This window comes from Hippichthys cyanospilos, chromosome 2, assembly GCF_059441005.1.
Source record: "Hippichthys cyanospilos isolate Australia breed blue-spotted pipefish chromosome 2, RoL_Hcya_1.0, whole genome shotgun sequence".
In the NCBI taxonomy this organism is placed as follows: domain Eukaryota; kingdom Metazoa; phylum Chordata; class Actinopteri; order Syngnathiformes; family Syngnathidae; genus Hippichthys; species Hippichthys cyanospilos.
The window spans coordinates 35508771-35536662 of NC_142370.1; the positions used below are offsets into that span (position 1 = coordinate 35508771).

Consider the following 27892-nt stretch of genomic DNA (forward strand, 5'->3'; position numbering starts at 1 on the left):
AAAAAACAAGCAAAGAATGACGTCGTAGCTCGGATTGACTTTCCGTCGTGAAAAAAATCATCCGGAGACGAGGCGCGCGGGAGACGGTTTGCGGAAATCTTTTTTTCAAACGTCATCCATTTCACTGCAAAATGTTCATTAGATGCAAATGAGTGCTTATCAGTGCAAACCCTTTGCATATGCTAACATATAACAAAGGGAATTACCTGGCACGTACCAAAATGCTAACGCGATGAACGCGCTGATATGCTAACGTTAGCTAGCATGTTATTGTCTGCATTCAAATTATTATAAATGACTCCATTCCTCACTTGGCCTCAGTCGGGCTTTACTATGAAATCGAACATACGACAACAACAAGAAAGTACACGTTGTTTTTTTTAAAATACGAGGAATCGTTGATTGGAAGTCAATCGTTAGCTTCACGCAGCATCAGACATCATGGGAATTGATTCCCTCCTAAAACAAGTTGTATTGAGTACGTCTCTTTTTTCTTTTCAAACGCTCTCCTCAGCTTTGGGCGGGCCTTCGTTTCACCGTGCCTCGACTCAAAGACGCGCACAAAAGCATCCAGTTCGAGCTGCAGATTCGCAGGTATTCGGCGAGTCCCAAATCTCTCCATCTGGTCCTGAGGTCGTCTCGAGCGACCCCCCCACTCACTCTCGCTCTCGCTCTGCGTCCGCAGCAAGAACGAGAACAACTCCCACAGCGAGGTGGCGCCTTACAAGTTGGACGTGCTGGTCCAAGCCGAGGTCATCCTGCAAGGGTGAGGAGGCCCTCGGCCCACTCTGCGCTTCCGCGCCAAACGTCCTCTCACTCCCCTGCGCCTGCACTTTTTGGTTTTTTTTGGGGTGTTTTTTTTTTAAGGGTGTCTCGCCCAGATAAAGTCTTCTTTCCACCGGCCAACTGGAAGGTGACCAAGAACTACGAAGCGGAGCAGGAAGTGGGGCCGGGAGTGGAACACATCTATGAGGTAAGCGCTTGTTTTCCCCGTCCCACCTACTTGTGACACATCCAGACGCGACCGTCAGCTCGCTGGCGTCCACCTTCGGTTCGCCTTCAAAGCGTTTCCCCGTTGGCTCACATAAGAGACCAAACGGTGATGGCGTATGAGTCACGTTCTCCGCCATTTTGTCCTCAAATTCTTTGTGTGCGGACTTCTTGCAAGTGTGTTCATATGGCGCTACTTGCTAGGTGGCAAGTACAGGAAATGTGTGAGGAAATTCTTTCTCTCTCGCTCAGCTCTGACTGTTTATATTTGGAGTAAAGTGGAGGTAATGAAGTTTCTGTATTTTCCGCACTATAAGGCGCACCTTAAGCCTTCAATTTTCTCAAAAGCTGACAGTGCGCCTTCTATCCTGCTGCGCCTTATACAGTGTGTAAAAAAAAATAACTTGATCGCCATGTACGTTTTTCAATTTTTACTTCTGCATTTGAGTTATACATTTATTTTTTACAATTCATTTTTCGAAAACACCCATTGTTGGGATTGTAAGTAGCATTTTTTTAAATAAACTTGTAAAATGTGCTCTACCCCTTCTAATGGCTCGGCATGCTCATGAATTAATTTAAAGAGCACTTTTGCATTTGTGTGCAGACGCAGAGGCAATTAGTTTGAACAAACGGGAAGCTGTATGGAGGGAAAATTTCTCCCCACAAAGTTATGCAACTTTAGATATGTGTAGACAAGGTTTTTTTGAGCAGGGTGTGTCAAACTCATTTTTATTGGGTATCATTTCTGTCAGAGGGCAGTTATGACTGTGAAGTCAAATACGTTTTAAGTGTGGTTATCACACATTTACCTACTTTTGAAATCACAGGCCAGGAAAAAAAAAAAAAAAAACTGTTTTAAACGGAGATTGGTCACAAAAAAAATCTTGTCGTTTCTCCCGATTGTTTTCAAGTTGCAAAGCCGGTATTTCGGTTCGAAACTCGAAGTCGGACCTGAAACTCGGACTTGTCATTTCATCGGCGGCGGGGTGACAGCGCGATCGTTTGGCTTGAGTTGTCGCGGCCGCGTTGAGCGCGCTTTGTTTTTCAGCTGGTGAACAACGGGCCCAGCAAGATCAGCCGCACCCTGCTGGAGCTGCGCTGCCCCCTGGCCTCCCGGGGCCAGCCGCTGCTTTACCCGCTGGAGTTCTCCACCCAAGGCCCGCTCAACTGCACCTCGGACGGCGAGCTCAACCGCCGCCAACTCAGGGTGAGCCAAAGCCGCGCCCGCCGGGGTTCCGACCTCTCGCCGACGGCGGGCGGGAGGGAGGTGCGAACAAGCCCCGCCCGGGCCATCGCTCAAGCGCCTCGGCGGCGGCCCCCTCCCTCCGAATAAAAGGGACTCGTTTGCGTTGACGCATGGCGGGCGGAGTCGGCTCAACGCGGCCAACGCTTAACGCTCGTCTCCCTCGCAGCTCAAAGGCGCGCCCACGGAAGCGCCGCATCTGGCTCTGAAGGCCCAGGAGCACCGCGTGGAAAGGCGGGACGCGCACAGGAACTCGCTGGCGCATTTGACAAACCTGGTAAGCTCGCTTGGCTTTCTCCAAATGCCACGCGTGTCGCGTCGACACAATTCATCCAATTGCGTCACACGCTTGATTCCGATGAGCGAGATCATAGATTCAAGGTCCAAGAGTTTTCTTGTCACATACATAGTAATACTACACAATGAAATGGTGAAGCTCCACAGAGCTCACGGTTGAACTACCGCATTTTCCGCGCTACAAGGTGCACCTTCAACGAACGGCCCATTTTCAAACCCTTTTCATATATAGGGTGCATAGAAGCTACAGTATTGGCTGGGCCGGCATTATGCGGCCACTGGATGGAGCTGAGCTAAAGGGAATGGCGACAAATTAGATAAGTCACTCAAACTTTATTACTGTCGTTTTCACACTCTAAGGTGCACCGGATTATAAAGCGCACCTTCAGTGAGTGGCCAATTTTAAAAGTGTTTTGATATAAAGGGCGCACCGCATTAGAAGTCGCATAGAACAGAAGCTACAGTAGTGGCTGGGCTTGCGGGATGCATCCACTAGATGGAGCTGCACTAAAGGGAATGCCAACAAAACACTCAGATTAGTCAAACTTTAATCAGAGACAATCAGAAGTTAAGAATACAGATGATTTGTGGAACGTACTACCTGAAGAATGGGGGGAAAATACCTCTTGATTATATTAAAAGATAGTTTAAATCAATACCAAGATGAATCAAGAGTTTGACACTTTCAGGCCTTAAGTATTGTCCCATTTGTCCCGTCCTGGCAACTAATAATAACCGCTTCAAAATGGGGGCCCCGTCACACATGGTTTTGGTGCATACAGGCGCCATTGATGGTCCCAGCTGCCTACCTGTCAAGTAAAGACGTCTTTGTGTGCGTTTCTGTCTTGCGGTCCACTCGTCGTAGTTGAATGACTCTTTGTCTCTCTGAAGAAGGATGTTACTGTGATAGAAAATCTTGTGCCCTCCCTGCTTGAGAAGTTAGCATTGGAGTGCAGAGCAGGAGTTCTACGCTCTAAAAAGTTGCATTTCCATGCTCTCATTGGAGAATCTTGAGGAGAAATAGAATGCGTTGAGCAGTTGCCAGTAATGTGATAAGGTTCTTTCTTTCTTTTTGGAAAGTCGGATGACATTCCTTCCGATTTAATTTGAAGCAGACGCGGATAAGGCTTCTTTGCATTGGGCTCTTGTATTTATTTGACCTGCAGCGTTGGCTCCCATTTGTTTGAATGTTTTTTTTTTTTTTTTAATCCTTTCCCTTTGTGTGTCCTTCACCTGTCAGCAGATTGAAGAATCTTGTAGGTGGTCTCGAACGTACAGTAAATTTCCCAACAGAACGAATTCCAGGTTGGAGCGCGGCTCCCGAGCCGGCGTGCAAAAGTCGTAAACGTCTTCGGTGTTCTGTGCAGCCGACTCGCGGGACAAAGCGCGCCGTGGTTTAACCGTCTCCCGTTTTGTGCAGTCCTGCTCCAACGTGGACTGCTGGGCTCTGCGCTGCCAGGTGGGTCTCCTGGAGAAGGGGTCCACGGCCATCCTCAAAGTGCGCTCCCGCATCTGGGCCGAGACCTTCGTGGAGGTTTGCGCAGCTTTTTTCTTCTTCCTTATTGAGTTGCGGCGATGTATAGCAGCTGTAATGATGGCCGAGTTGCACTCTTGCTAACTGCCCTTCAGCTAACAACTATCCCCTGCCGTGCTCTTTTTCTACGACTGCTGTAATGCTCCAAATATAAGACACTTTTTTTTCCCCAAAAATGAAGGCCAAAAGTATGGCTGGGTCCTGTTTTGCTGTGGATGGGGGGCGGCGGGTTTCACAGAGACAGTGACAGAAGCCGCACTGTCCCTCCTCATTACAAAATGTCATTTTAACAGCAGTCTGAGGCCACCCCGAAAGTCAAAGATCAAGACGCACAAAGCGCAAATCAATCAACTGTTGAAGGACGAATTAAATCGGTTCCAAAACACCATTCATGCGAGTCAGGTACCGGGCTGCGGACCGGCCGTTGCGGACCTCTGCTAGAAACGGTAAACTAAATATACATGTTTTTTTGGGGGAAGATTGATCTGTCAGTCACATAATCCGATTTTTGACTCAAACGTGCGCATTTTTATACGGGAAGAAAACAAATTTAACTTCCGCATATGATGTGTTGAGCAAGTTACTCCAATAATGTAATGCATTATTTATTGCTATCATAGTATTAATGGATTTGAAATGTAAGACCTTACACTACTATTGCATTAAAATCAGCAACAAAGAGATTTCAATACAGACTCAAACATGACGGCTTTGTGAGAAAATGCAAAAGCTGGCCTCTGTCGCCATCTAGCGCGCGATAGTAAATTGACACGAGTGCGCCGTTTTCCTCTGCAGAGAGCCTATAAGCAGTACGTGTTGGAGTGCCTGGCAAGATACAGCGTGAAGACCATGCCCTACGCCATCCTGCCCAAACACCTTCCCAGCGGACACAAAAAGGTATTCGACGTCTCAGTTCACGAGGGATGGGACGGGACCGGACCGCATTTTGAACTCATCCAATCCCGACGACCCGATTTTGCTAACGAGCCAAACGTATACAAGGCAGCGATAGATTACATGCTCGCGTTAGCTAGCGCCTCAGTCACAAGTTGTTGTATCAACAAACGAACTTTTGGCCACACTGTCATAAAAAGTACAACTTCCGCATGCGCAGAATGTAATGTCGAGAGCGGCCAGAGGCGGCGCCAAAAAAAACGGCCCATCCACGGAGCCGCCCGTCTCCTTTTGCAATAACGCCCGTCACCCAAAGAGTTTCCTTTGCCGTCCTGTCAGGTGGCGAGCCAAGTGGTGTGGAACAAGCCCGACGCGGAGAACTCGGTGCCGCTGTGGATCATCATCTTGGCCATTCTGGCCGGGTTGCTTCTTCTGGCCCTGCTCATATTCATCCTGTACAAGGTCAGTGATCACCGGAGGTCCGAGGGTCCCGACCCGCCCCGCCCGGCCCGGCCCGGCTCAACCCTCGCTCCCTCCGCCTCCTTCCGCAGTTGGGCTTCTTCAAGAGATCCCTCCCGTACGGCACGGCCATGGAGAAGGCCCAACTCAAGCCGCAGGCGGCCTCGGAGGCCTGAGCGGCCCCCGCCGGGCCCCGGCCCGGGCCCCGGCCCCGACGGACCCCCAGCCAAATGAATGTTTCTCCCCTTTTTGTTTTCCCGTCCGTTTCGCCGTCCGCCCAGATGGATTCCTAGCCTGTCCGGGGCGGTCCCCGAATGCGCGCCGGGAACGGTCTGGAGCGCCCGGGACAGCTTAGGCGGCTAAAAACTGGACAACCCGCCTTGAGTTGTTTTTGCACTCCGAAGAAAATCTACTGATTGAGAGCGAGCGGCGCTCCTCAGCCGCCGACGGCTCGGCGAGCGGACGCGGGGAGGAGGAGCCCCCTTTCGGCTCGCTCTTACTGTGACATGCTTTATTTATGACAACGACAACAAAAATCAGCCCACTAGCAAAAAGACTGCAGGACTCAAACTGATCAAGACAGGTTTTTTTTTTTTCTACTTTGTTATTTTTTATTTAATTGCATCTGTGTGTTTGCAAATACTTTGACTTTGGAGAGCGCTAGCGGACATGTATTTGTCGCCCATGCTATATTTATGAATGTTTGTTTTATTGTATCGACTCCTCCACTGTTCCCGGAGGCAGTGATGGGAAAAGCACTTGCAATTTCTTTTTAGTCCTCTAGACGGCGCTCTTGCTTTTAGCGATGGAGGCTAGTGGAACGGAAATGTAGTTTCCATTGCATCTTTAACCTTTCTGGGGTATTTTGCCCGACCCTTTCCTCCAGAGGTCCCCAACCACTGGAAATAATGATGTTTTGGATTTAGTTGATTTGTGCTGTGTCTGGCTTGAGCTTTGTTTTTTGGCGCCGCCTCTGGCCGCTCTTGATATTACATTTTGTAGTGAGGAAGTTGTCGTGCCTCTGTGAGCCTTTCGTTTCAAACCGAGACTGCCATCTAGAGCGGTAAGAAGATATTACAAGTGCTTCATGGGGCTTTATACCCATCACTACCTTGGGGTGAGTACCGGTTAGCTCCACTGGGTGGTGGCGTTGTCGGCAAACGAGGCAGCGCCATCCGGATTTTGCTATCGAATGATTGATAGAATGAAAGAAATGAGGTTCCCCTAATATCGCCATACTTGAATCATTGTAGAAGTATTGCAATGTTATGGGTCAAACTGTAGTGACGGGAAAATGCTTCACGAGGCTTCATTTTCCCATCACTTGTTTATGCATCAAACGGTCATCAAGAAGGAGCTAACCAGGCACTGGGAGCTAAATGTTTAGATGTGCAATATTTACATTCACTTTTTTTTTGTACGTTTTACATCTGTGTGTTTTGAATTGTGACGAGCCAGAGCTTTGTTACGCCATCTAAGTGTTGTTTGGGGTAAGCACATTTCTCACTGTTTGTTGAATCCGAACTTTTGAATGGATTTGTCACCGCTTTTGTTGCACGGCATGATTTAAAAAACAAAAAAGAAACGCGCTGTCCAAACATGACTGTTTTAGTAAACACGTGCTTCACCTGTTTGCCTCATCACCCCCCACACGTATATTGTAGCAATGTCTTTTTTTTTCCTCAAAAGGCGTGTAAAACTCTTCCTAATGGCAAGCTGTAATTTATAAGAAGAGGGTGCCCCCTGTGGTTACATCGTGTAAAGGCACTGCCCTACCCCGCTGTCTTCTTTTGGACTGTTTTGCTATGTCCTGGCCTTTTTCTCACTCCTCCAACAAGAGCTTGTACATATTCACCACTAGGAGAGTTTTTCGGAAGCCAAACGGTAACTTGTTGAATTTCCTCACCCCATATTGGGGACTTGTATTCTTTTTGCTTTGTCTTGTGAGTCCGTTTTTTTTTTTTTTAGGAGTTCAAATTTTGACATTTCGACATTGTATGATTTGTATTTTAAATAAACTGTTTCCTTTTTCACAAGCTCTCTGTGGCTTAGTTGAATGAATGCATGCCATTGGGAAAATAATTTATTAAGAAAAAACAAACGTATAAACTATACATAAAGCAGAGGTGATTTAAAAATACTTGTGCATTGATGGAAAAGTGAGACTATATTGTGTTCCATTGGCGTTATATGACCGTGAAGTTGGCGTCGGGAAAATGCAGCCTCATGAAGCCTCAAGAGGGTTTTACTCCTCTAGATGGCAGTCTTGGTTTATAAAGCAAGGCCAGTGCAACAGACATGTATTAAACTTCCTCTGCATCTTTAAACCAAGAGTATTATATAGAGGAGCCCAAAAAAAAACAAAAAAACCCCAAAGTGCTTCATGAGGCTTCATTTTCCCATCACTATCGATAACACAAATGCACGTTTGTGTTTTTGAAGTCCAAGCTCAAAAGTGAAAGGCTAAATTGTGTTCCACTGGCGTTTTGTGAAATGATGTTTGACTGCAGTGTTTGTGAAGCTGTATGGAATAACTAGCGACGGGAAAATGAAGCCTCATGAAGCACTTTGGGGTGCCAGCGCAACAAACTTCCACTGCATCTTCAAAGCAAAAGTGCCATGTCGAGGAGCCGAAAAAACATCGAGTGTTTCATGAGGCTTCGTTCTGCCATCACTAACAACAACACAAATTTTGCGTGTTGGAAGTCCAAACTCTGTTGAGTCGGGCTCCGTGGCGCCTCGCGAAGCCGCTCTCGCATCTCACACCCAACAAGAGCCAAGCGTTCTTTGCGCAGTTGCAGGTGCTAGCATTCCAGCGTCCTGGATAGCTGCGTCAGTCTGCGCTGGCTGTCGATGACGCTCAGGTTCTGGATGTACTGTCGGATGTTGCCGGGACTGCGCAGAGGGAGCGCGTGCTCCGAGTCTGGAGAGGCGGCCAATGGTCAAGCAACGACGGCTCGGACAGACAACGATGTCGTTATTCTAATGGTCTTCAAGGGCCCTTATTTTCCACGTTTAAATGGTGGCATATACCATAATTACCCAAATAAGAGATGCACTTTTTTAACCCAAAACAAATGCCAAAATAAAAGAAGCGAGCAGGCCGAACCAACACCCGAGTCCATCTTTGGTCACACGCAGGAATGTTACTAAAACCGGGTGAAATTTCAGCCCCCGCAGTGTGTACTTTTAACGCTGAAATGCCTTTGATGTCAAAATCAAAGGGTGGGACAAAATACTGAGCAAGGGTTAAAAAAACACACAACGACAACCAAGTAATGTGTGACTTACATGTAGATAGGCGAGTAGCCGGGCCCTCAAGAAACATTGGATCGGCGAGTCCTCTCGGTGGCGACGAAGGCGCTGAAACGAGTCGTTTGACGTCATTTGGCGCACGTGCGGCCCAATACTTTTGTGCATGTGAAAAAGGACGGCGCCGGCGCTCACCGTGAGGTTGGCTCCGGCAAACTCGCAGCATTTTCAAAGTCTTGGCCATCATGCGCTTAGCGTTGCGGGCGGACCGCATTTCTCATCAGTTTCCAAAGTACAAGTCGCAAGATCTCGCGCGCCTTACCATCTTCTCGAAATTGACCAGTCGATCGACCAAGTTGGGGTTCCCCTCGTGGATGAACGTCATGTCTGGTCAAAGACAGCGAGCGTCACGGCATGCCGGCCGCTTTCAGGGGACTTTTTCTTTTCTTTTTCTCTTACCTTTGAGTATGAGAGGCATGAAGGGGATGTAAGGGGGGCTGAGCTTGGCCACGGCCAGTCTGTAAGCTCGGTGGTTCCGCGAAGGATCCTGGCACAGCAACACGCGCGGTTAAGCAAAGCGGCCACCAGGTGGCGGCGGATTTCCTTTCTCGTACGGCAATTGTTTTCATCGGTTCGGCCTGTGACACGCTTGTTTTTTTTGGGATGTCACGCAATATTCACGAGCGCTTGCCTTGTTAATTTTGTTGGTTGAAATATTTCCTCATTTATGTGTGTGTGTGTGTGTGTGTGTGTGTGAGAGAGAGAGAGAGAGAGAGAGAGAGAGAGAGAGAGAGAGAGAGAGAGAGAGAACAGAGTGCGAGAAACAAAAGCAAAACAAAAATTCAATAGCTATTTTTCTTTTGCTGCTCAACTATAACCGAACAAACTACACAGATACATTAAAAGTATTACTGAAACAAGCCTGACAAGAAATACAAAACAGTGAGGAAATACAACCGGAACATACAATTATGCACGGTAAAGGGAAAAGAACCAATCAGAAGACGGGACAGGCGGGACTAAGTGAGAAGAGAACCAATCATAGATCGCGTTGAGCAATGAATTGATGCCCGTCTTCCGGGCAGTAAAGTCTGCAGGGAGATGAAAGCGACGAAAAGAACTTGAGCGATCGACAAACGATCGAAGATCGTTGGGAATAAGACAAATAATTGGAAGATATTTGTATTCGAGCTTCGTTTGCAGCATTCCACCGTGACCAACTTTATATTCATTTATATTATCATATATATTTGTTTACATTTTATATTCTTCATATTGTTATGACCCGTGGGTCCTATGTAGTTTTTGTATGCGTTCTCTCCTTTTGTTTGTGTGCGTGTGTGTGTGAATGCCTTTCGGTTGGAGTGTGTCAATTGTGTGCAGGTGGTGTCATCCCATTGGCTGGCTCTCCTGATTTGCCGCCCTATTTAATCAGCCCACACACTGTCTGTCTCTCTCTCTCCGGTCATCCCGCCGCCAGAAAAGGCCGCGTCGGGGACTGTTCGGAATAGGGCGCTTTAGTGTTTGTTAGGTGTGTTTGTTCGAATCCGTAGATCGAGCAGTCGTAGGAGGGAGACGCCGTTGTTGTTGAACCCTTTTCCTCCCGTTTTTGCGTTAGGCGTCATTCGTTTCCTTTTTGTTTGGCTAGTTAGATAGGGATTCCGAAGATCCTTTGTTTATTGTGTTGTTTGTTCGCTCTCCCTCCGAAGTCAATAAAAGCTGCCGTTTACGTTTCACGGGCCTTTTCTGGTGGCGTTATATCCCGGTTCCCCTAGACTGGGTGTAACAATATTTACCAGTTATTATATACATTGTATGTATAATATTTTAGTTGTTTTTCCGTTTTATTTATATGATGTTCATTTTCATATTTTATATATTTACATTCTTTGTATTGATCATTTTATTGATAACTTCAGGCAACAGATTATACAATGGAACGAATATCAAGGCTTGGGAAGGGTTTTCAAAGCAAATACTTTGAAGGAGACGTACCATCAGCCTCTCGTAGGCGCAGTAGACCCGTTTGGTTTTCCCGGGAATTCTCTGGCAAAAAGAAAAGCAAGGCTGCGACGGTGAGGTTGCGGCGGCGGCGGCGGGCGAGGCATACCTCCCAGGTTTTGTGGAGCCTGAGCACGGCGCTGTTGCTCAAACCCAACATGACGGCAAAGAACGAATTGAGATTCTTCTGCTCCTTTAATCTGAAAGGATGCAAACGTCGTTTTATTCATCGCTTTTCAACCGGGATTTTTTTGAATGGGCGAAAAAAATTTTACTGGGAAAGTGAACGATTGGGGTACGGAAGCGCTCGTATATCATGGCTATTTTTTTTGTTTTGTTTCATCAAGCCTCTTACACGGCAGCGATCTTGATGAACTTCTTGAGCAGGCCGGCCCGTTTGACCAGGTCCTCGCAGAGGCAGAGCTCGCCGGCCACCCAGTACTGAATCTCGTTGAAGCGGCGCACGAAGCGCTCCAGGTTGGCCGTGACGGCGCCCGGGAACTTTTCGCCACCGAAAACGTAATGAACCAGCTCGGCCTGGAAAAACAGCAAGGGGATCGGCAGCATCCGTCATGCTTGAGGCGACGCGACGCCATCTTCTAACCCTAATTTCCTTTCGGAATACTTGTTGAAATCTTGATTTCCTTCCATATGAAACGATAATATGAAAAACAAATACAATTTGATTGATTGATAGAGCTGACGCCAATGAACAATTTGAGAGGTTGAAGGGCAAAAAAAAGGTAAATAACCAATTATTACCCCTTCATATGCATTTACAAAACTATGAACAAATGAAACGTGTATAGTTTGCAAAGTGTGTTGACGAGGCTCGTCACAACAAAGTACTTAGTAACTATCGTAAATGCGTCTTCCTCCATTTTACAATTTTAGAAAGTTACCCGTCTTCGGTTTATAAAATACGGAATGAACAGTGTAAATAACATTAACGGGATTCATTGGCCAACCCTATTTGAATTCATTCACTTCTCAAAAGGTTTTTTTTTAGGAGCGCATCAATTCAATAACAGGTGCACCTCATGCACGGCGTGGAACAGGTCCCAGTCGTAGTCGCAGAGTTGGCCGGCCACGTCCTTGGAGCTCATGTGCTCCAGCGCGTGGGCGTTTCCTCGCTCGGGACCCAGCTGCTCTTTCAGCGGCGTCTGAGCCAAGGTCCGGGAAGCGGCGCCCGCTCACTCGCTCGCTCGCTCGCCCGCTCGCTCGGAAAGGTTCCGGGACCGCCGTCGCGCCCGAAATCCCCCGAGCTTTTTCACTTACCAGTTCATCCACTTGGTCGCCGGTGCAAATGAAGAGTCTCTCGTTGAGTCCCAGCGCGGTGAACACGGCGGCGGCATCCAATTTCAACTGGGCTCTTTCTGCGGGGGCGTCAAACTTGGTTACGAGCGTCCGAGCAAAAGTGCAAAACTGCCCGGCGAAACTGTTAGGCGTGGGCCCGCGACGGGGTTGACGGCTTACCGCGGCGTTAAAAAGTTGAGCTTTCCATAACTGTTACCGCTGTCTAGGACCGCCGATGACCACTTTTCTTTTCGCCGAATCTCACTAAGTTTAAATGGAGCGGAATATGATTGGCCGCTTGCAGAATCGAGTCAACAGGCCGCCTCTTTGACGATAACTACACGGAACCAGCTATTCTGTTTTCTTGTTATACCTTCCTGGCACGCACGGGTCTGAAAAAAACCGATAGGCCGAGGTTTGAGATGTTGCTTCCTTCTGGAAGAAGATTGGCTAAAACTTCATCAGTCTAAACCAAGGTGCGGTGCTTGGCAAACCCTCCGTGCCCTTTTTTGAAGCCACTCAAAACCTTCATTAAAAAAAGGCTCATCTTTGATCCCAAACATAACGTCAAACGGACTGGGTTAGATCAAACGTTGCGTTCAATGGCAAAATAATGGGGTCTTTTTACGAGCATAATATCTTTGCTGGAGGTTATCATGCGGACCCATGCCTAGCGGCGTCGCTAATTTATGTCTGGCACCTCCCGCCGAGTTCATCTTGACCAGCACGTGATGGCCTCCGGGTTGGACCAGCGACAGCATCAGTTCCCGGACGGACGCGTTGACCGGCAGCTTCGGCGTCAGGACTCGGTGCTCCGGCGTGTAAATCCGGTACGGCACTGCGCGACGGACCGCGACGTTAGCACGTGAAAAACTTTCCACCTTGAAGGCTGCTCACCTTTATCCTGCGCCCTGATTGGCTGCATCCGTCCAACAGGCTCCTCGCTGTGAGGGAACCAGTCAAACGAGTAGTTCTGTCGAGGACATCGGAGCAACAACGCTGTTGTATCTTTGCTAGATTATTTAGACAAATATTGCTCACTTAAGCCAGTGCTGAGCCAAGTTTTGACGCACAGATGTGCGTTTTAGTAACGGCCATGGGTTAGGGTTAGGGTTAGGGTTAGGGTTAGGGTTAGGGCGCGTTGAAGGACGTTGTCGCCGGGCCTTGAGTTTGACGCCTGTGACTTAAGGTATTTGCTTTATCCCTGAATGTGTAGTACAGGACGTGGGCTGAACTCGGATTCGCAAATTGATTTGATTGACATAGCGCTAGCCCCGAGCCGCGGCTCGTCCGTCCGTCATAAAGTCATGGTAATGGCTGACCGGTTGGAGATAATGGGATATGGATGCAAATAAAGAACGAACAATCATTGAGAAGACCATAACACCTCAGAAAAAAGAAGCTGTCACAAGACTTCTATCAGAGCTGCTTCTAGCAACCTGGCTTAGCTAAACTGCACATTGCCAAAGTGGGCTAGCTTTACTTTGCTCTTTTTATTTTTCAGAGGTTCGAATCCGACCCAACTGCACGAGACAAGAAGACGGTTTTTAAAAGACTTTTGAGAAAAGGCAAGAAAGCGCGTTCAAAGCGGGAGCAGGGCAAGAAGTGCACTGTGAGCAACTGTGACTGGAAAAACAAATATTTCAAATCAGCCAGATGAAGGCTACAGGATGTGGAGCCCAAGCACAATGAGGAGGTTGGCAAAAACACGCGCATCCTATTTCAAACAAAAGCGCCCTGTCGGCTTCGAAGCTCGGCGCGGCTCTCCCGCTCCCCAAACGTTTCTACCTGTGGCCGTGGAATCGTTGACGACTTTGCTTTTCTTCAGACGGGCAAAATTTGCCGGGCAACACGTCCAAAGAAAAAAGGCCATGAAAATTGGGTTTTGTGGCACGGGAGAGAGATGGATAGATCTCGCTATCTGTCCATCCACCCATCCGTCAATATTTACAAACCCAGTCACATCAAATGGAAAGCAGTGAAAAAAGGCACCCAGGAGCCATCACCCAGATGGCAGCACGGCAAAGTTCAAAACGGTCCATTGACAGTTCATTGACTAAAATATTGCAAGAAAAACGTGGAAGAAAATGATGCAAATACTGCACAAGTCAATACGTTTGCTTTTTGTCTGGCGTATGTCTGTTTTGGATTCAAAAGAACTTTGGAGAATATTCCCTCGCCAAGCCGCAACCGTTAGCCATTCAAACAGATGGACGCATGCAGCCGATAGGATGGCGAGAATTACAGAGCCACGGACAAAGAGGTTTGGCGCTTACCCTGCCCAATGAGTGGTAGCCATTTTCCGACCTGGTAAAGATGATAATACGCTGCCTTTAAAGTGCGGACAATCACTAACATGCTTTAAGATAAGAGCATTACGCTTTTGTTCTTCTCCTGTCCCGGAATTGGTCTTTCAGCACGCCCAACAAATGAAAATTGGCTGCAATGTCCTCCTTCAGTTTCTGTTGAAGAGCATACAAGACAAGCAATGTAGGTTAGGGGCAAACGCCGTACTTTTCGAAGCCGGCCACATTCGCGCCTGCTGCCGATCCGGCTCCGCGGCGCTTTTCGGAACTCGGGGTCGGGGTGCGTCCCGATATCAAACCGGCGTCGTGGCTCACCTCCAGAAAGTTGAGGGCAATAGGGTCTTCTCTCAGAAGAAGACCGTAGAGCGCCACCCAGTGGCCAACCAGCTTCACCACCTTCTGCTTAATATGAAGCATGTAGGCGGCCTTCTCCTGCTCGGAGCCCTCCGAGAGCTCCGCTTGGTAGGTGCGGCCGGCGCTAGCTAAGGAACGTCACGTTCGACGTTTTTAAGGGGACTGAAACGGCAATTTTCAAATAGTCGCATCTTTGCATTGCGTTCCCCCAACGTTAGCAATAAGCTGGCTGATTTATGTCGGTCTCATGTTGGCACGCGGCTTTGCGTCCTAACAAAACGCCGCAAGGCAACAGGTTGAGGCAAGGAGACGCAATAAGCTGAATGTAGCGCTCAAAGACTTAAGCTTTGACAAACGCCCGAGCGCGTCAAGCTGCGCTTCCTCCGGCGCCCGAGTCCTTGGGCCCCCAGGACCGAAGTTGGACACCCGCGGACTAAAGGATATTGCTGCTGCAGCGCAGGACACAGTTGACCGGAGGGCATGAAGACTCTGTGGGTTAGCAGGAAGTCGCTCACGCACGTATCTGGCGGGCGGGAAAAAAGAAAAGCCGGACGCCGAACGACCGGCTGAGCAAACGAGAAAAAACCCGGTGAGACCGTCTCTCACCGATCGCGTCGTTCCCGTTGGAGTCCAACTTGACTGTTTCCAGGAGGTGTTCCAGAATCTTCTCTGGCGTTCCTGACATCACCGTGTACCTGCGCGGAACAACATGTAGCGTGGTTACCTAAGTTACAGTAGGTAGCGTGGTGTTTTTTTTTTAACCTGCCTGGTTCCGGCAACATCACCCCTTCAACAAAGTGAACGTGTCTGCTTGTTTGGAAATGAGCAGCACCGACATATTTTCAACACAACACCTTTTTTGTTCGATTCTCTTTGAATACTGCTCCAACGCAACAGTAACAGGTTTACCGATTGGGTGTGCCAGTGGAGAGTGGCCCCTGGTATTGAGTAAAAAAGCAGTTCAAAGCTAGCTGTCTTCCTTCCGGTTTGTTGTTTATGAAACGTTCCGGGTTGCTTGAAGCGAACAAATATTGCGGGTAGTTGTCTTTGAGTTATTCTTGCTCTTTAGTCCCTTGCAAACCACTGTAAGTTTGTAAATGAATATATCTGAGGGGTGCCTTACTTGATCCCTTGTCCTCCCTGCTGGGCCGGCCGGCCACATTTCTCCAGCACCAGTACGGTTTTGCCGTGCTCCTCCAGTCGCACCGTGTTGGCTTCGACATCCTGAAGTCGGACAGACGCCGAAGACGGTGGCGCGAGGACGAAACGCGAAAGACGCCCTCAGTCTACCTTGAGAATTCGTATGAAGTCGTGCTTGTCCACGCGCAAGAAGTGACAGTTGTCCTCCCTCAGGATGATCGTGGCGGAGCGCGGCGCGTCGTTCAGCAAGGCCAGCTGCCCGAAATCCTCGCCCTCGTGCAGGGTGGTCACCAGACCCTGAATGCACACGCCTCGCGTCGTCAATGCTGCTTTTCACCCCTTGGGGAATTTTAGAGCCGAATCTGGCTTGTACACGTTTTTGATGTATGATATGGAAAGCAAAGCGTCCGCAAAAAAACACGCGGAGGCTAATATGCATAGATTGTCAAAACATGCTGATTTTCAGCATGCCTCCTAAATGCTAGCAAACGGGAGGTGGAGAGGTAGACCCCGCAGATGTCAAATTTAGCCCATGTTGGCCTCATTTACTGCCATTCCAAATTGGAAATATTGTCAATATTGTCAAGTTTTATGGTGCATCTCCCCAAATTTTTGCATTAATCCTTTCAAGCGCAACTGGTGAACAGGGTGCATAAAAAAAAAAAAAATGTGTCGGTACCCCGAAACCACCGGGGGATGCAAGCCTTTCAATGACTTCATTGAGTGGCTTAGCCTGCTTCCCATAATGCAAAGTTCTTGCTATGCACTGTGGGACTTGTAGTTGACAAAAAGGCTTTGAACCAAGAACTCAAAGCTTTTAATTTGCTGCAGGGAAGCCTTTTCTTTCATGCAACGCATGCGATTATATTTGCATATACTACGAAATGAAACAGCCTTGAAAATATGTAGCCAATGTAAACATACGTATGTATGGATAGGGATGATTCTACTGAACATTTTGTGGGGTTGAAAGTCAAATATACATTGATATTTGATGTTATGACACCTTTCAGTCAGCCCAAGTCGTGTGATGATAAGGCCAGGTTAGTAAGAAAAACAAAAAAAAAATCCAGGGGTTAAATGGGTAGAAAAGTGCAGCATTCCCCACTTACAATTGGCAATGACCTGGAAAGTTTGGAGTATAAGCCCAGTTTGCCCCTGTGGCCTAAATTTAGTGACCGATTTTACCCTGGTTCTAGAACATTCAAGTTTGTCTTTAGCACTCTGGAATTTAATTTAATTCTTCCCTGGGTCACTTTGACGCGGGGCATATTTTGTCACCCAAACATCTTTGAAATGCGTGTTATCCAAATCCAATGTTTCTTTTTAAACAGTGTTTCTTTTCTTTTCCCAGGAACAACAACAATGTCTCTGGGTCATTATGACCCGGAGACGTGTTTATTTTGTATCAAAAACTCCCATTTTGATGTGCGGGTACTCCTCTCACGAGGTAACAAAGACAAGCTTTATTTCTCCAAATTAGTGATTACGTATCGGGTCAATTTGACCCGGGTTCATGTGTAATTATTCAACCCTTTGCGAACTGTTTTGGGATGTGTAATCTTGATGGTTTCGGGGTGTCAACACATGCATTTCTAGTGCGGCCCGTTTGCGAATTGCCTTTGAAAGGATTCGTGCGAAAATCGGGGGAAATGCGTGACAAAACATCCCATTTTCAACAATAGTTCCGATTTTGAATGGCGGTAAATGAGCCCGACATGGGCTAAACATGACAGCCGTATCGTATGCAAGCATTTAGAAGGGACAGAAAGGTGGCATACTGAAATTTCCTCTCCGGCCTGGCCGTGAAATCATCTTACCTTCCCGTGAGTGATGACATTGACAGAGCCTTTCCAGATGATGTACCAGGAGGTGCCTTTGTCCCCCTGACTGAACACTTCACAAACAACACAAAGCTCGGCGTCAGCGCGCCTCCACGCATTGTGAACTGCCTTTAAAATGCTTAGTGTCTCGTTGAAGGGAAGTTGGCCGACTCACGGACTGTGCCGGCCTTAGAATGGGATTCGAACACCAGGACGGCCGCCAGCTCCTTCCGCACCTGCGGGACCAAAGCTTTAGCATACAAGCAGAACCTTGCCGTAGCCCCTTTCAGACCAAATGGGGAACTTCCTGACGTAACCCGGAAGTTTGAGCGCTCGCTTGCTTTGCCGCAGAAAACATTCCCCGGTCTGAGACCCCTTCCACCAAGGTGTGCCCGAGAACCTCTTCAATGGTAGGTTCTTTGTCGAAAGAATGCGAATTGGTTTGGCGCACTGCGGGTTTTGGCTTGGTATTCTCACTGTCGCTAAGCCGGCGTTACGCCGCTCAGCAGTTGTTTTCACTGCTGTGGCCAGTTTTAGATTTTGAAATTATGGAAGGAGAGACAATTCAGAGGTAGATGGATGATCTGGAACAGGCTCTTCTTGGCCTTCTTGGTCTGAAAGAGGCTTTTGTTTCTTTCTTATAGAACATCTTACATAATGGAATTTTTGAGAGGATATCACGGTCCTCCACGTAAGTAATGAATCAATAAAAGCGTCTGACCGAGGTAGAAAGATGAGCCGCGGCTTTGACGTGGAGAAGCTCCTCATAAATGACCTCCAGATCCTCAGCACTCCTCTGATTCGGACTACACGCAGCATATTCAGACGGCTCTTATCGGCAGTAAGGAAAAGGGAAGGCGGCCTCGGCCGCGGCACCGACCATTTGCGCAGGATCATGGTGAGCAGGGCGTCGGGGCCCAGCTGAGACAGCAGCGACAGGCTTTCCTGCAGCTCGTCCTCCTCGGGGTCCTTCGGGAGCCGCTTCGCTCCCAACTCGGAATGCGCAAAGCGGTAGAAGTGCGTATCCTTGTCGTGAAAGTTCACCTCGCCTTTCACTTGGAGTCGCCAAAGCAAAGACGGCGCAAGGAAACAAAATACACGTGGATCATGTCGACGCGTGAATCAATCAAATATAACCAGTTGGAATACTTGGATAAACTGAAGGTTATATATTCGTTTCAGTGACATCGGTAAACATGTAGATTATCTTTTGGAGTTGTCATGTCTCCTGCAGCCGTAATGAATCGCAAGCATGATGATCTAAGGACCTAATCACAGGTGTGACGACCTAGAATTGATTACAAAACGTCTTTGGTTAGGCAATCAAACAAACTTCTATCTTGCATTTCCTGTACCTTAACGCTTGTGCGGCATCTTGATCATTTTTGGCTGATTTTCTCCGACATCCTACTGGCAGTATTTTTGCCAAGGGATGGCACACTCCTTTTGCAACGAGTTATCGTCAATAAAAATGTCAGCTCCCTGGGGTCTTCTCCATTGCTTTTGACTTTATTGTGTAATGTCTCGGACATAAAAATCAAAGGATTGGACAAAATACTGCGCAAGAGTTAAAGTAAAAGATTGGTTGGTTGTTGCCCTCTCAACCCCATACGCTCCATTTTCTAGCTCAATGATGTTGTATTGTTTGTTGATATGTGTCAAAACCGCTAGATGTTTGTTTCCTACAAAGGTGAACTTTTTCGTATAGAAGAGTACAAGACTGCTCTTTTCTTGTGAGAATGCAAACCAGCGCAAATGTATTCCAAGTGGCCCACTTGAATGTTGGATGGAGAGTTTGCGGCTTGATTGGGCCTTTGTTTTGCAGGCGGGCAAGGCGCCTTCTCCCGCACTCGCGCCACACTTGACTGGCCGAATTTGGCGCTCGCCACGTTTTGCCATCCTCGAGTATGTCTGAGATATCGTTTGGACGAATACGTGAAAAGGAATAGCGGCAAATAAGATGATTGTTTGCGACTCGACCGATTTGATGGCATTTTTCACAGATTTTTTCCGGCGCGTGTTCCTAGTCTTCCTAACATTTTCTTGAAAGTAACATTTTTCATCAAAAGATACCGTCATTCCCCAAATATTAGACGCGCCTGCGTATAGGACAAATTCCGGTCTTTTCTCCGGCTTGGCTGCGTATAGGACAAATTCCGGTCTTTTCTCCGGCTTGGCGTGTAAGGCGCACCGACACTTTGGCAACAATGTCATCAAAAATAAGAGAGCAGAGAAAAGACAAGAGTCACAAATGATCTTTTGCAAAAGAGCAGCAAGATCTCCCGCTGGTCTCGGGCTCTCATCTGACTTTTCCGTATCTGTAAGTTATACATTTGCTGCGCGTGAAGTGTTTCAGCTTTCTCGAAAATAAGGCCCTAAGGCCTCGGCTAACACGAGCCGGCGACGTCTCACCGTGAACCAGGATCCCTTCGTCCAGCAGGACCTGCCACATTCCGACCGCCTGGCTCCTCCACTGCGGGCCTTGCTTTTGTCCCATCAGCCAATCCACGAGCTCCTTTCCGGAGCAGCATTGTCTACACCGTGCAAACGGAATGTGAGTCGGCGACCGACCGCCGCCGTTTGCGAAATCTCTCGATCGCTTCGCGATGGAATCGTTTCCCGCAACGTTCGGTTGGGTGGAGAACGTAGCCAGGTTCGGCCCAGACGCGCGCGCCGCCATCGGGCGAATCGGAAAAGTTAAACGGGGCAAATGTACGCGCGGATGTATGTGTATCCCCTATGTCGGTAGACGGATCCCCTCGCGCGCCCCTCGGGGGCGGTCCCCATCGGAGGCGGCTTCACGTTCACCTGCGGGTTTTCAGGTGACGCTTCCTGTCTCGGATCAGGCCCGGGTCGTTGAGGAGCATGGCGCCGTACACGGACCTCGCCGCCTTGGCCACCCGATCCGAGAGGAACTGAAACGCGCGGAAGAAAAGGCTTCAGAACGCCACTTGGGATTTATGTCGGGGCAGGGGCATAAACGCGGCGCGCTCCCGCGCTTTATGACGCGGCCCGAAAGCCGCTTTGTTTACCGGGTCTCGCCGCTTACGCCGTGTAGCGCCCGTGTAGACCCCGTGGGCGTCCCGACCGGCCCGCGGGTTGCCGTCGGACGTGCCTTGTGGCTCGCCCTCCGGCGCAAAAGCCCCGTTGACCACCGGGGCGGAAACGGGTCTTACGTAAGGATGCGGCCGCCCCGTTTTTCACGCCGGCTGAGCGAGCAAATGAAAACGGGCATTTAGCTCGGCCCGCCTTGCTTCACGCCGCGCTGGTCTTGTGATTCTTTTGTGATTCTTTTCAACTGCTTCGGTGCCAAGCCGCGTGGAAAGGCACCCCCCCCCCCCCCCCCCCCCCCAGAGCGCCAGCCCATTTTCACCAATCTTTCAAGGCAGACGCGATATTGAATTTTGACGACATTGTTGTTGTTCTTTACCTCAAAAAAAGAGCGAGACTTCATCTTATTCCGTTCTTTAGTAATCACTGTTTGAAAAAGGAGAACATGTTTTGTGCACACATATCTATTTTTTTTGTAGCATCTGAAACTTTGACTTTCCCTTCCATAAAACATGAAGAAAAACACTTTGCGTATGCATCTAGGAATGACATTACAACAGTGCTGGATTGGCATATTAGGGGGAGCGCTGGCCACAGGTGTCATCAATTCATTCATAAAAAAAACAAACAAAAAAACATATGTTATAAGAATTCTTGTCACTGGCTCACAAACGGAAGTATTTTACGCGACGAAAACTCTCGTCGGCGGCACTGAATGAGTTAACGCCGGACGCTTGTCTGTTTGTGTTGCCGACTTTCCCAGCAGGCTCGGCCGTTTGCCCAAGGTGGCGCCGCTATCAAGAAAATCATTGCGTAAATCATGGGCCTATTTTTGCTCGCCGCCAGAATTCACTGACCCGACTCGGCCCGTAAATCTTCCCACAGAAATGTTTACTTGACAAATAATGTGGAAAAAAGATGAACGATGAAGCGTCGGGAGAAGGCCCTGCGCCCAATTCCGATCCAGCCATTTGTGGTCACAAAATCGGGCTTGAGACTCTGCGAGAGAAATCGAGGTATGGACATAGTCTAATCGGACACTTCTTTCCCTTTCAAATGACACGTGATAAATGGGGGGGACGTTACGGCAAACGAAACGTTGCCGAGTTGAAATCTTTAGCTCTGAGAAAAATACGCCGAAGGGTTTGGCACATTCAACGGTGCACATCGTCTACTACGCCGTTTTTTTGGAAGCTGCAAAATTTGAGTCAAGACCTTCAAGAGGTTGTTTTTGCGGCAATGCCAAAATGGAGGAAAAGTCCCATTTTCATCAATAACTCCAAACGACCCCCCGCGACATGAGCCGGCCGGCTTTTGTGAAAGCTCGTGGTCTATATTTTGGATCTCGCGTTTTAAGTAACCCAGGAAGCACGCGCCCAAAAAGCAAGTGAGTAAACGGGCGGCAAGACCGTATAACAGCATGGAAATATACACGAATACACTTGGAGTCCAAATTTTGGAGTTTCACTCGCATTAAGCGGTTACGAAATTCAAGCAATAAACTCTCGCCGAGGCACAGGTGTCAACGACGTACAGCGTCATCCTCGTCATAAAGTCGGTCGATGATTTGGTCCTGGCCATTTTATAAGTGGCGTCATTCCCCAAATTTAGGACGCGCCCGTGTATGGGACCCTTCATTTTGGGGTCAAATTCTGCAAGTTTTCAACACCGACACGACGACAACATGGTAAAAACTTTTGCGACGGGGAATAAATCGAGTCTTTGGAAATTCTTCGTCTTTTCTCGTCTTCACATCCGTGTTATAAATTTGTTGCGCGAAAAGTCAATTGTGTTTTTCATTGCGAGCGGTCAGCGAACGCCTCGCCAATGTAGCTCCGAGCAGTTGTTTTCCCTTTTCCTCGCCAGGTCATTTTGCCATAAATAGCCGAAGTTGCGCAGCATCCGTGTTCCGCCGACTTTATGATTGTGTTTATATGCCGTCATGTGCCCGTTGATAAGAAAGGAGTCAAATGGAATCCCTTTCCGTGTTCTCTAAGCGGTGCGCTCTCAACTGAATAGCTGGAGACATCCTAACCTTGACACGATCCCCTCTGTTTTCGGAATATTCCGAGGATGGGCTCGGACGTCGGTTCGGCCTGCCGCCTCCTTTTACCGAAAACGACGGGGTAACGACCTCAGCTTACATAGCTCCAACGAGGCACCGGCTGCTAATTGGCAGCTGACAGATAGGGGGGTGGGGGGGGGCATCGTACATTTGAGGAATTGCGGTATTCGCGCGCTTAAAAAGTGAGGTTATCAATGAACGAACAACCTTTTTTGAACGGTCCTCGAGAAACCTGGCACGTATTTGGAGTCTTCTGTCACCGTTCTGTGGCGTCCTCAATGAAGCCGACGGACAGGTTTTCATGGACACCGGCAACCGTTTTTGTTGACAATTCCTAAAGCACCGCCGCTATCTTCGAAATCTATCGTCTGATTTCAAGAGCGTGTGAAACTAGCAAGCGGGCTTGATTGACAGGGAAAGGCCGTGAAGTTTTCGCTCCGCGCTCGGACCGGGGACCGAGGCACTTGAAGCTGGCCAGTCCCGGGCCTGCCGCCCCCCCTAAATGGATCCGGCGTGAGCGCAAGGTACGCGGCTGGTTCCCGGGGGCCCTTTGCCCTTCGTGGCTCCCTCTGGGACTTTCTCAGCACAGGCCTGGATGGATTTTTTTTCCGACGGGCCAACTTTCCGTGACCTAAGCAGCCCGTTCCGAAAACGCCGCCGCGAGTCCGATTTTAGTTCCGAAAGCGATCGGCTCACGTCGACGCCAGCGGAATTTTGACGCGCCGTCCGAGCGGGCGCGGCCTCGGATTCTGACCGGACGGGAACCCGGAGAAAAAATATCACCGTGCCAGCGTATCGCTGAACGTTTCCGTGACTGTCCACTATGAGACACGCTAGACCAGGCCCGGGCAACCCGCGGCCCGGTGAAAAAACATTCCGGAGCGACAAACGTCGCTCTGTCGTGTCAGCCGCGATATGCGCTTTGGAGCCGGTCGGCGCTCCCGCGGCGCTCCGCGGCGCCGTCTTGCCTTTGTGCATTCCTTGAGTCATTAGTGTCGGAACGGTGGAGCGATTTTGAAGGCACGGCGTGCCGCGCATGATGGAACTTTTCCAAGTCGCCTCTTTGAGATACTTTGGAACTGCGCCGCTCCGAGAGGGTGCGCCGCAACACCAGGTGCTCATCATATACTGCCGTCATAAGTCAATATTTTTATCATCCTTTTATGACACTCTTGTAATATAATATGACTGGATGGAATTCTACTCTACTTTTTCAGAAGACCGGGCGATCAAAAATGACAGATGGAATCTACCGTTCCGTCATTTTTGAAACGTTTTCATCGTTCGGCGGTCCGGCGGCGACACGTCGGGCCGACGGGTCGGGTCCTATTCATTTTTTAATGCTTCGCCGAAATCATTTCGAGGGCCGGAATAAACCTTTCCGCGGGCCGGATCTCCTCAAGTCAAGCCGAGGATAAAGAGCGACGGCGGGGGCCGAGCGGGCCCGGGTCGACCCGAGCCGCGGGCGCTCGAGTGCCCTTCGGACGGCAGGAACGCGCAATATCAGAAGCCACGGAAGAACGGGTTGGGCAAATTCTTCTACGTTGTGGGCCGCGCGTGTAAATTTGCTTCATACCTGCTTCATGGTGTCCTTTGAGTCCAGCGCCTCCGGAAGGGGAGTCTGCGAAGACAAAGACAATTACGTCATCCTCCATGGACTGTGTTGCGACAGCTAAAAAAAAATCGGAACAAAGGCCGTGCCATCCAGATTCGGGGATGAGAAGAACTATTATGGTAAGATATAAGACCTCCTCTATCCCCTCTCTCTGTATCTTCGCTCTTCCCCTTGGGTCCTCCTCACCTCCGCCATTGTAGCTTCTCCTCCACCTGTTGCCTACCCTCACTACAGATGGCGTGGTCTGCAAACACCATAGTCCGTGGCGATTCCTCCCTCACTTTGCCAGCCTGGCCATCGCCGTAGCAAAGAAGAAGGGGCTCACAGCTGATCCCCGACGCGGTCCCACCTCCGCTTTCCCCACAGCTACGACCTTGCAGCTCCCTCCGACCTTCTCTGCAAATACTGCATCTGCCGTGCTCCTTTTCTGGCATGAAAGCATACCGCCGACCGTTCACCGGGCTAAAAAAGTCGCACGGCCAATCGGTGTCCACTTCGGGGTGCGGTCGCTCTTTGTTTTCCGAGCCCCGTGCATAAAAAACACGCGCATCGGCATACAGAAAGCAGGAAGAGATTAAAAATGAGAATAAAATAGGACGCTGAAACTATGACTTGTAAGGAACTCATGGATGTTAAGAAGCGGGGAAGAAAATCCCACAAGGTCTGAAAAGCCTACTGTGCCGACCGACTACCCGGATCACATCATCGGCGGACTGACCAGTCACTCTTCAAAACCTATCTATCTCCTTGCGCATCTGTTAAGCGCGGCCTCTCCCGCACACGCCTTTGGATTTCCTTCTCGGTCAGGCGCCGGCCGGTCATCGTTTGCGCTTGCAAAACAAACGAGCTTGTTAGCCGCTTGGTCTGACAAGGTGGCGAAAAACCTCATGTATACTTTCATTCCATGGAGGCTCACCGTACGACCAAACGTCCTCTTAGCTATGACCCGACTCAAACGATGCATGAGGAAATGTGGAAAAACCGGTTGTGCGCTTAGGAAGGGGAAACGGGGGAATGCTCTTCGCTCTAGTCCGCACTATACAGTATTTGACGGCAGGAAGGACGCTTGCAATGTCTTATAAGAGACATGACGCCGGCTTGGGTTACAAACCAAGCAAAGCATCCCGGTACGCTTTGCTCGGCTATGTGCAAGCGCTTTGTTGATCCGTTAACGTCTCGCTTGCATTTCCTGGCTAAGAGTCCAAAATAAAACAAGTACAAAATCACTATCGATCATAAAACATTAACATGACCATTAATCGTAAAAGCTTTTTCATTTATTAAAAAAAATTCTGCTCATTTTTATACTTTACAAAATCACCTAGCAGGCCAGAGTAAACCAATTTGCGGGCCGGAACCGGCCCGCGGCCCATACCTTTGATACCGCCGGTCCATAGAGACCTCTGGTCATTATTATGGATGAACATTGACATAAGCAAGCAAGCGCTCTGCTTTTTACAAGCTTTTGTTTCTGGACTTCGGCCCGGCCCGCTCGCCACCACGTCCTCCGGGCTGTCAACTTTTCCCGTCTCGTTTTGCGACATGAGAAATACAACGTAAACTCCGATATTGCATTCAAAGCGTTAAAAGTGGAGCAAGTCGGGCAAGGAGAGGACAGCCTTCCTCCTCCGTGTTTTTCCAAGAAAGGGAGTTGTGTTGTGGCTGGACCATAAACAATACTCTATTTATAAAAGACTTTGCTTTGGTTGCTTTCCTGTGTCCGCCCAAAGGGCCCGCACACGTCCGCTTCCTAAAATGTCTGCGAGCTTTTTCAACTTGAGCTAGCGCGTGCAGGGTGACGCGTTTGCGCTCTTTTGTCCACATTCACATACGCGGAAGACATGAACCATCGTCTGCTAATCCATTTTCAGCTAAAATGTAGGAATTTAAAATGGTGGGGTTTATCATCAAACATAGTAGAGCGGGGGTCCCCAACCTTTTTAGCACCACGGACTGGTCAACCATTGACACCGTGGACCAAAATCATAAAACTGAATTACAAACGCTATTCATTTCAATACAAAATGTTATTTCTGTACAAATGAGTGGTTTTCAATGCAAAACCTTAGCATATGCTAACATGTAGCAAAGGCAATTACCCGGCACAAACGCTAACGAGCTAAACGCACACAAGGAAGCGCCGGGTAACATGCTGAAGTCACAACTTGTCAGATCAACAAACTCATTTTGGCCATATTATCGTAGATGACAACATTCTTACAAAGAAAGTCCAGCTTACGGTCACTCGTGGGCCACATTTCACAGGGACAGAACAACGTGTGCGTCACCGCCACACTCTCCTTCCTCACAAAAAAATGCGGTATCAACAGCGGCCAGAGGCGGCGCCAAAACAAAACAAACAGATCAAGCCAAAAAACAAAGCACAACTGATGGAATTGTTATAGGATCAACTAAAATAAATCGTTTCCGAAACATCGTTATTTCCGGTGCGGCCCACGCCAGTTGATCGGACCGGCGCTTGGGGACATCTGTATTAGAGGATATCTGCTGTTGCTTCTTTTACGCTGTCAAATTAGATACCATGTCAATGCCTTCACTTGTTTTTTATTATATCTCATAAAATATAAGCTTCGTGATCTTTGGAATGCCATAGTTAGCAAGAAAGGACAAAGTGAGCTTTTCGAACGCAAATAATATGGGCGACAACTAACGTTCAATGATTGATCAAACTTTTCATTGTGTCCTTCATTAATCAATCAATCAATCAGATAAGGGAAAAATCATATACATTTTAGGGCTTCAATTGATTAATTTATTCTACAGTCAAATGTATTCATCAATATTTTTGTTGTACTTGCACTCACAGGTTATTGCCGTTTTCATGACCGTGAAAGTAATGCGAAACTTTCACAGCAAAATGTGAACATTCAACGTGAGTTCAACTTCCAAATGGGTCAGTTTGCCCCCCAACAAATGCCCCCATTGACGGATACGTACCCAGCTGATGCCGCGTACGCTCGGCGTTTCCGCGGAACCTCGGTCCGGGAACACTTGGTAATTGCAACTCCGAAACAGATGCATGTCGCCCTACGGGAAATCGCCCGGGCCCTCACCGGTCGCTCCCGCGTCCCCGAGAGGGGCAAGTGACCGGGACAAGCGGGACTTGAACGGGACTCCGCACCAGCGACGCGGATGCCGGCATCCCGACGACGGGTGCGAGCTTGGCCGCTCGCTCGCTCACGTGACCTCGCGCTCCCCGCTCCTTCGACGTTCGCTTGCCCACTTGAGTCCGGTCGGGTGGCCCGCGCGCGGTCTCGCGTGACGACACCAGTTGCAATATCGCCCTAAGCTGCCGTGGGAACGGAAAGCCGTCGTTAACCGGAGGGGCGTTATTTTAAAATGTCATGAGATGGTTTACGTGTGGATACGCATTGGGAGGGAGCGAGGGAGGGAGGGGGTAGGGAGTTAAGTTAGCCACCTGTAAGGCCCAGCTTACTGTATTTGACTTTCCTTTTTACTGCAGCGCTTTCACATTTCACGTGCGAGCGTTTGCTGCCCTCTACTGTCGAGTTGCAGCCTAGCAACTTGCTTGCATGAATAGGTTTCTA

The 27892-nt window shown here is 48.8% G+C and overlaps 2 protein-coding genes across 6 annotated transcripts in view; one reads left to right on the plus strand and one right to left on the minus strand.

Annotated features, from left to right (window-relative positions):
• itga5 (integrin, alpha 5 (fibronectin receptor, alpha polypeptide)) overlaps nucleotides 1-7456 on the plus strand; it is a 37439-nt gene extending 29983 nt beyond the window's left edge. The window contains exons 22-30 of the mRNA XM_088436547.1: nucleotides 515-594; nucleotides 686-766; nucleotides 868-973; nucleotides 2042-2200; nucleotides 2406-2513; nucleotides 3954-4067; nucleotides 4863-4964; nucleotides 5301-5423; nucleotides 5513-7456. Coding sequence (XP_088292673.1) covers nucleotides 515-594; nucleotides 686-766; nucleotides 868-973; nucleotides 2042-2200; nucleotides 2406-2513; nucleotides 3954-4067; nucleotides 4863-4964; nucleotides 5301-5423; nucleotides 5513-5596 — 957 coding nt within the window. The 3' untranslated portion in view covers nucleotides 5597-7456. The remainder of the gene's footprint in view (nucleotides 1-514; nucleotides 595-685; nucleotides 767-867; nucleotides 974-2041; nucleotides 2201-2405; nucleotides 2514-3953; nucleotides 4068-4862; nucleotides 4965-5300; nucleotides 5424-5512) is intronic.
• Nucleotides 7457-7490: 34 nt separating this feature from the next.
• rapgef3 (Rap guanine nucleotide exchange factor (GEF) 3) lies at nucleotides 7491-27687 on the minus strand. Of its 5 annotated transcripts, none has more exons than XM_088436582.1 (27): nucleotides 27282-27687; nucleotides 24285-24329; nucleotides 20401-20507; nucleotides 20005-20126; nucleotides 18473-18647; nucleotides 18314-18398; nucleotides 17768-17828; nucleotides 17590-17666; nucleotides 15920-16066; nucleotides 15753-15853; nucleotides 15236-15324; nucleotides 15074-15152; nucleotides 14591-14741; nucleotides 14349-14431; nucleotides 14246-14276; nucleotides 12867-12942; nucleotides 12670-12807; nucleotides 11952-12049; nucleotides 11711-11836; nucleotides 11029-11210; nucleotides 10783-10873; nucleotides 10668-10718; nucleotides 9132-9219; nucleotides 8995-9059; nucleotides 8868-8922; nucleotides 8712-8783; nucleotides 7491-8343 (listed from the first exon to the last, which is right to left on the minus strand). In XM_088436582.1, exons 1-27 carry the CDS (start codon nucleotides 27363-27365, stop codon nucleotides 8225-8227), a joined length of 2598 nt encoding a protein of 865 aa, XP_088292708.1. In that variant the 5' UTR covers nucleotides 27366-27687; the 3' UTR covers nucleotides 7491-8224. The 5 variants fall into 5 exon arrangements, with proteins under 5 accessions (XP_088292708.1, XP_088292692.1, XP_088292684.1 ...); XM_088436566.1 differs by having other exon boundaries at nucleotides 10668-10739; XM_088436558.1 differs by lacking the exon at nucleotides 27282-27687 and adding an exon at nucleotides 24673-24999 and having other exon boundaries at nucleotides 10668-10739.
• Between the last annotated feature and the right edge of the window lie 205 nt (nucleotides 27688-27892).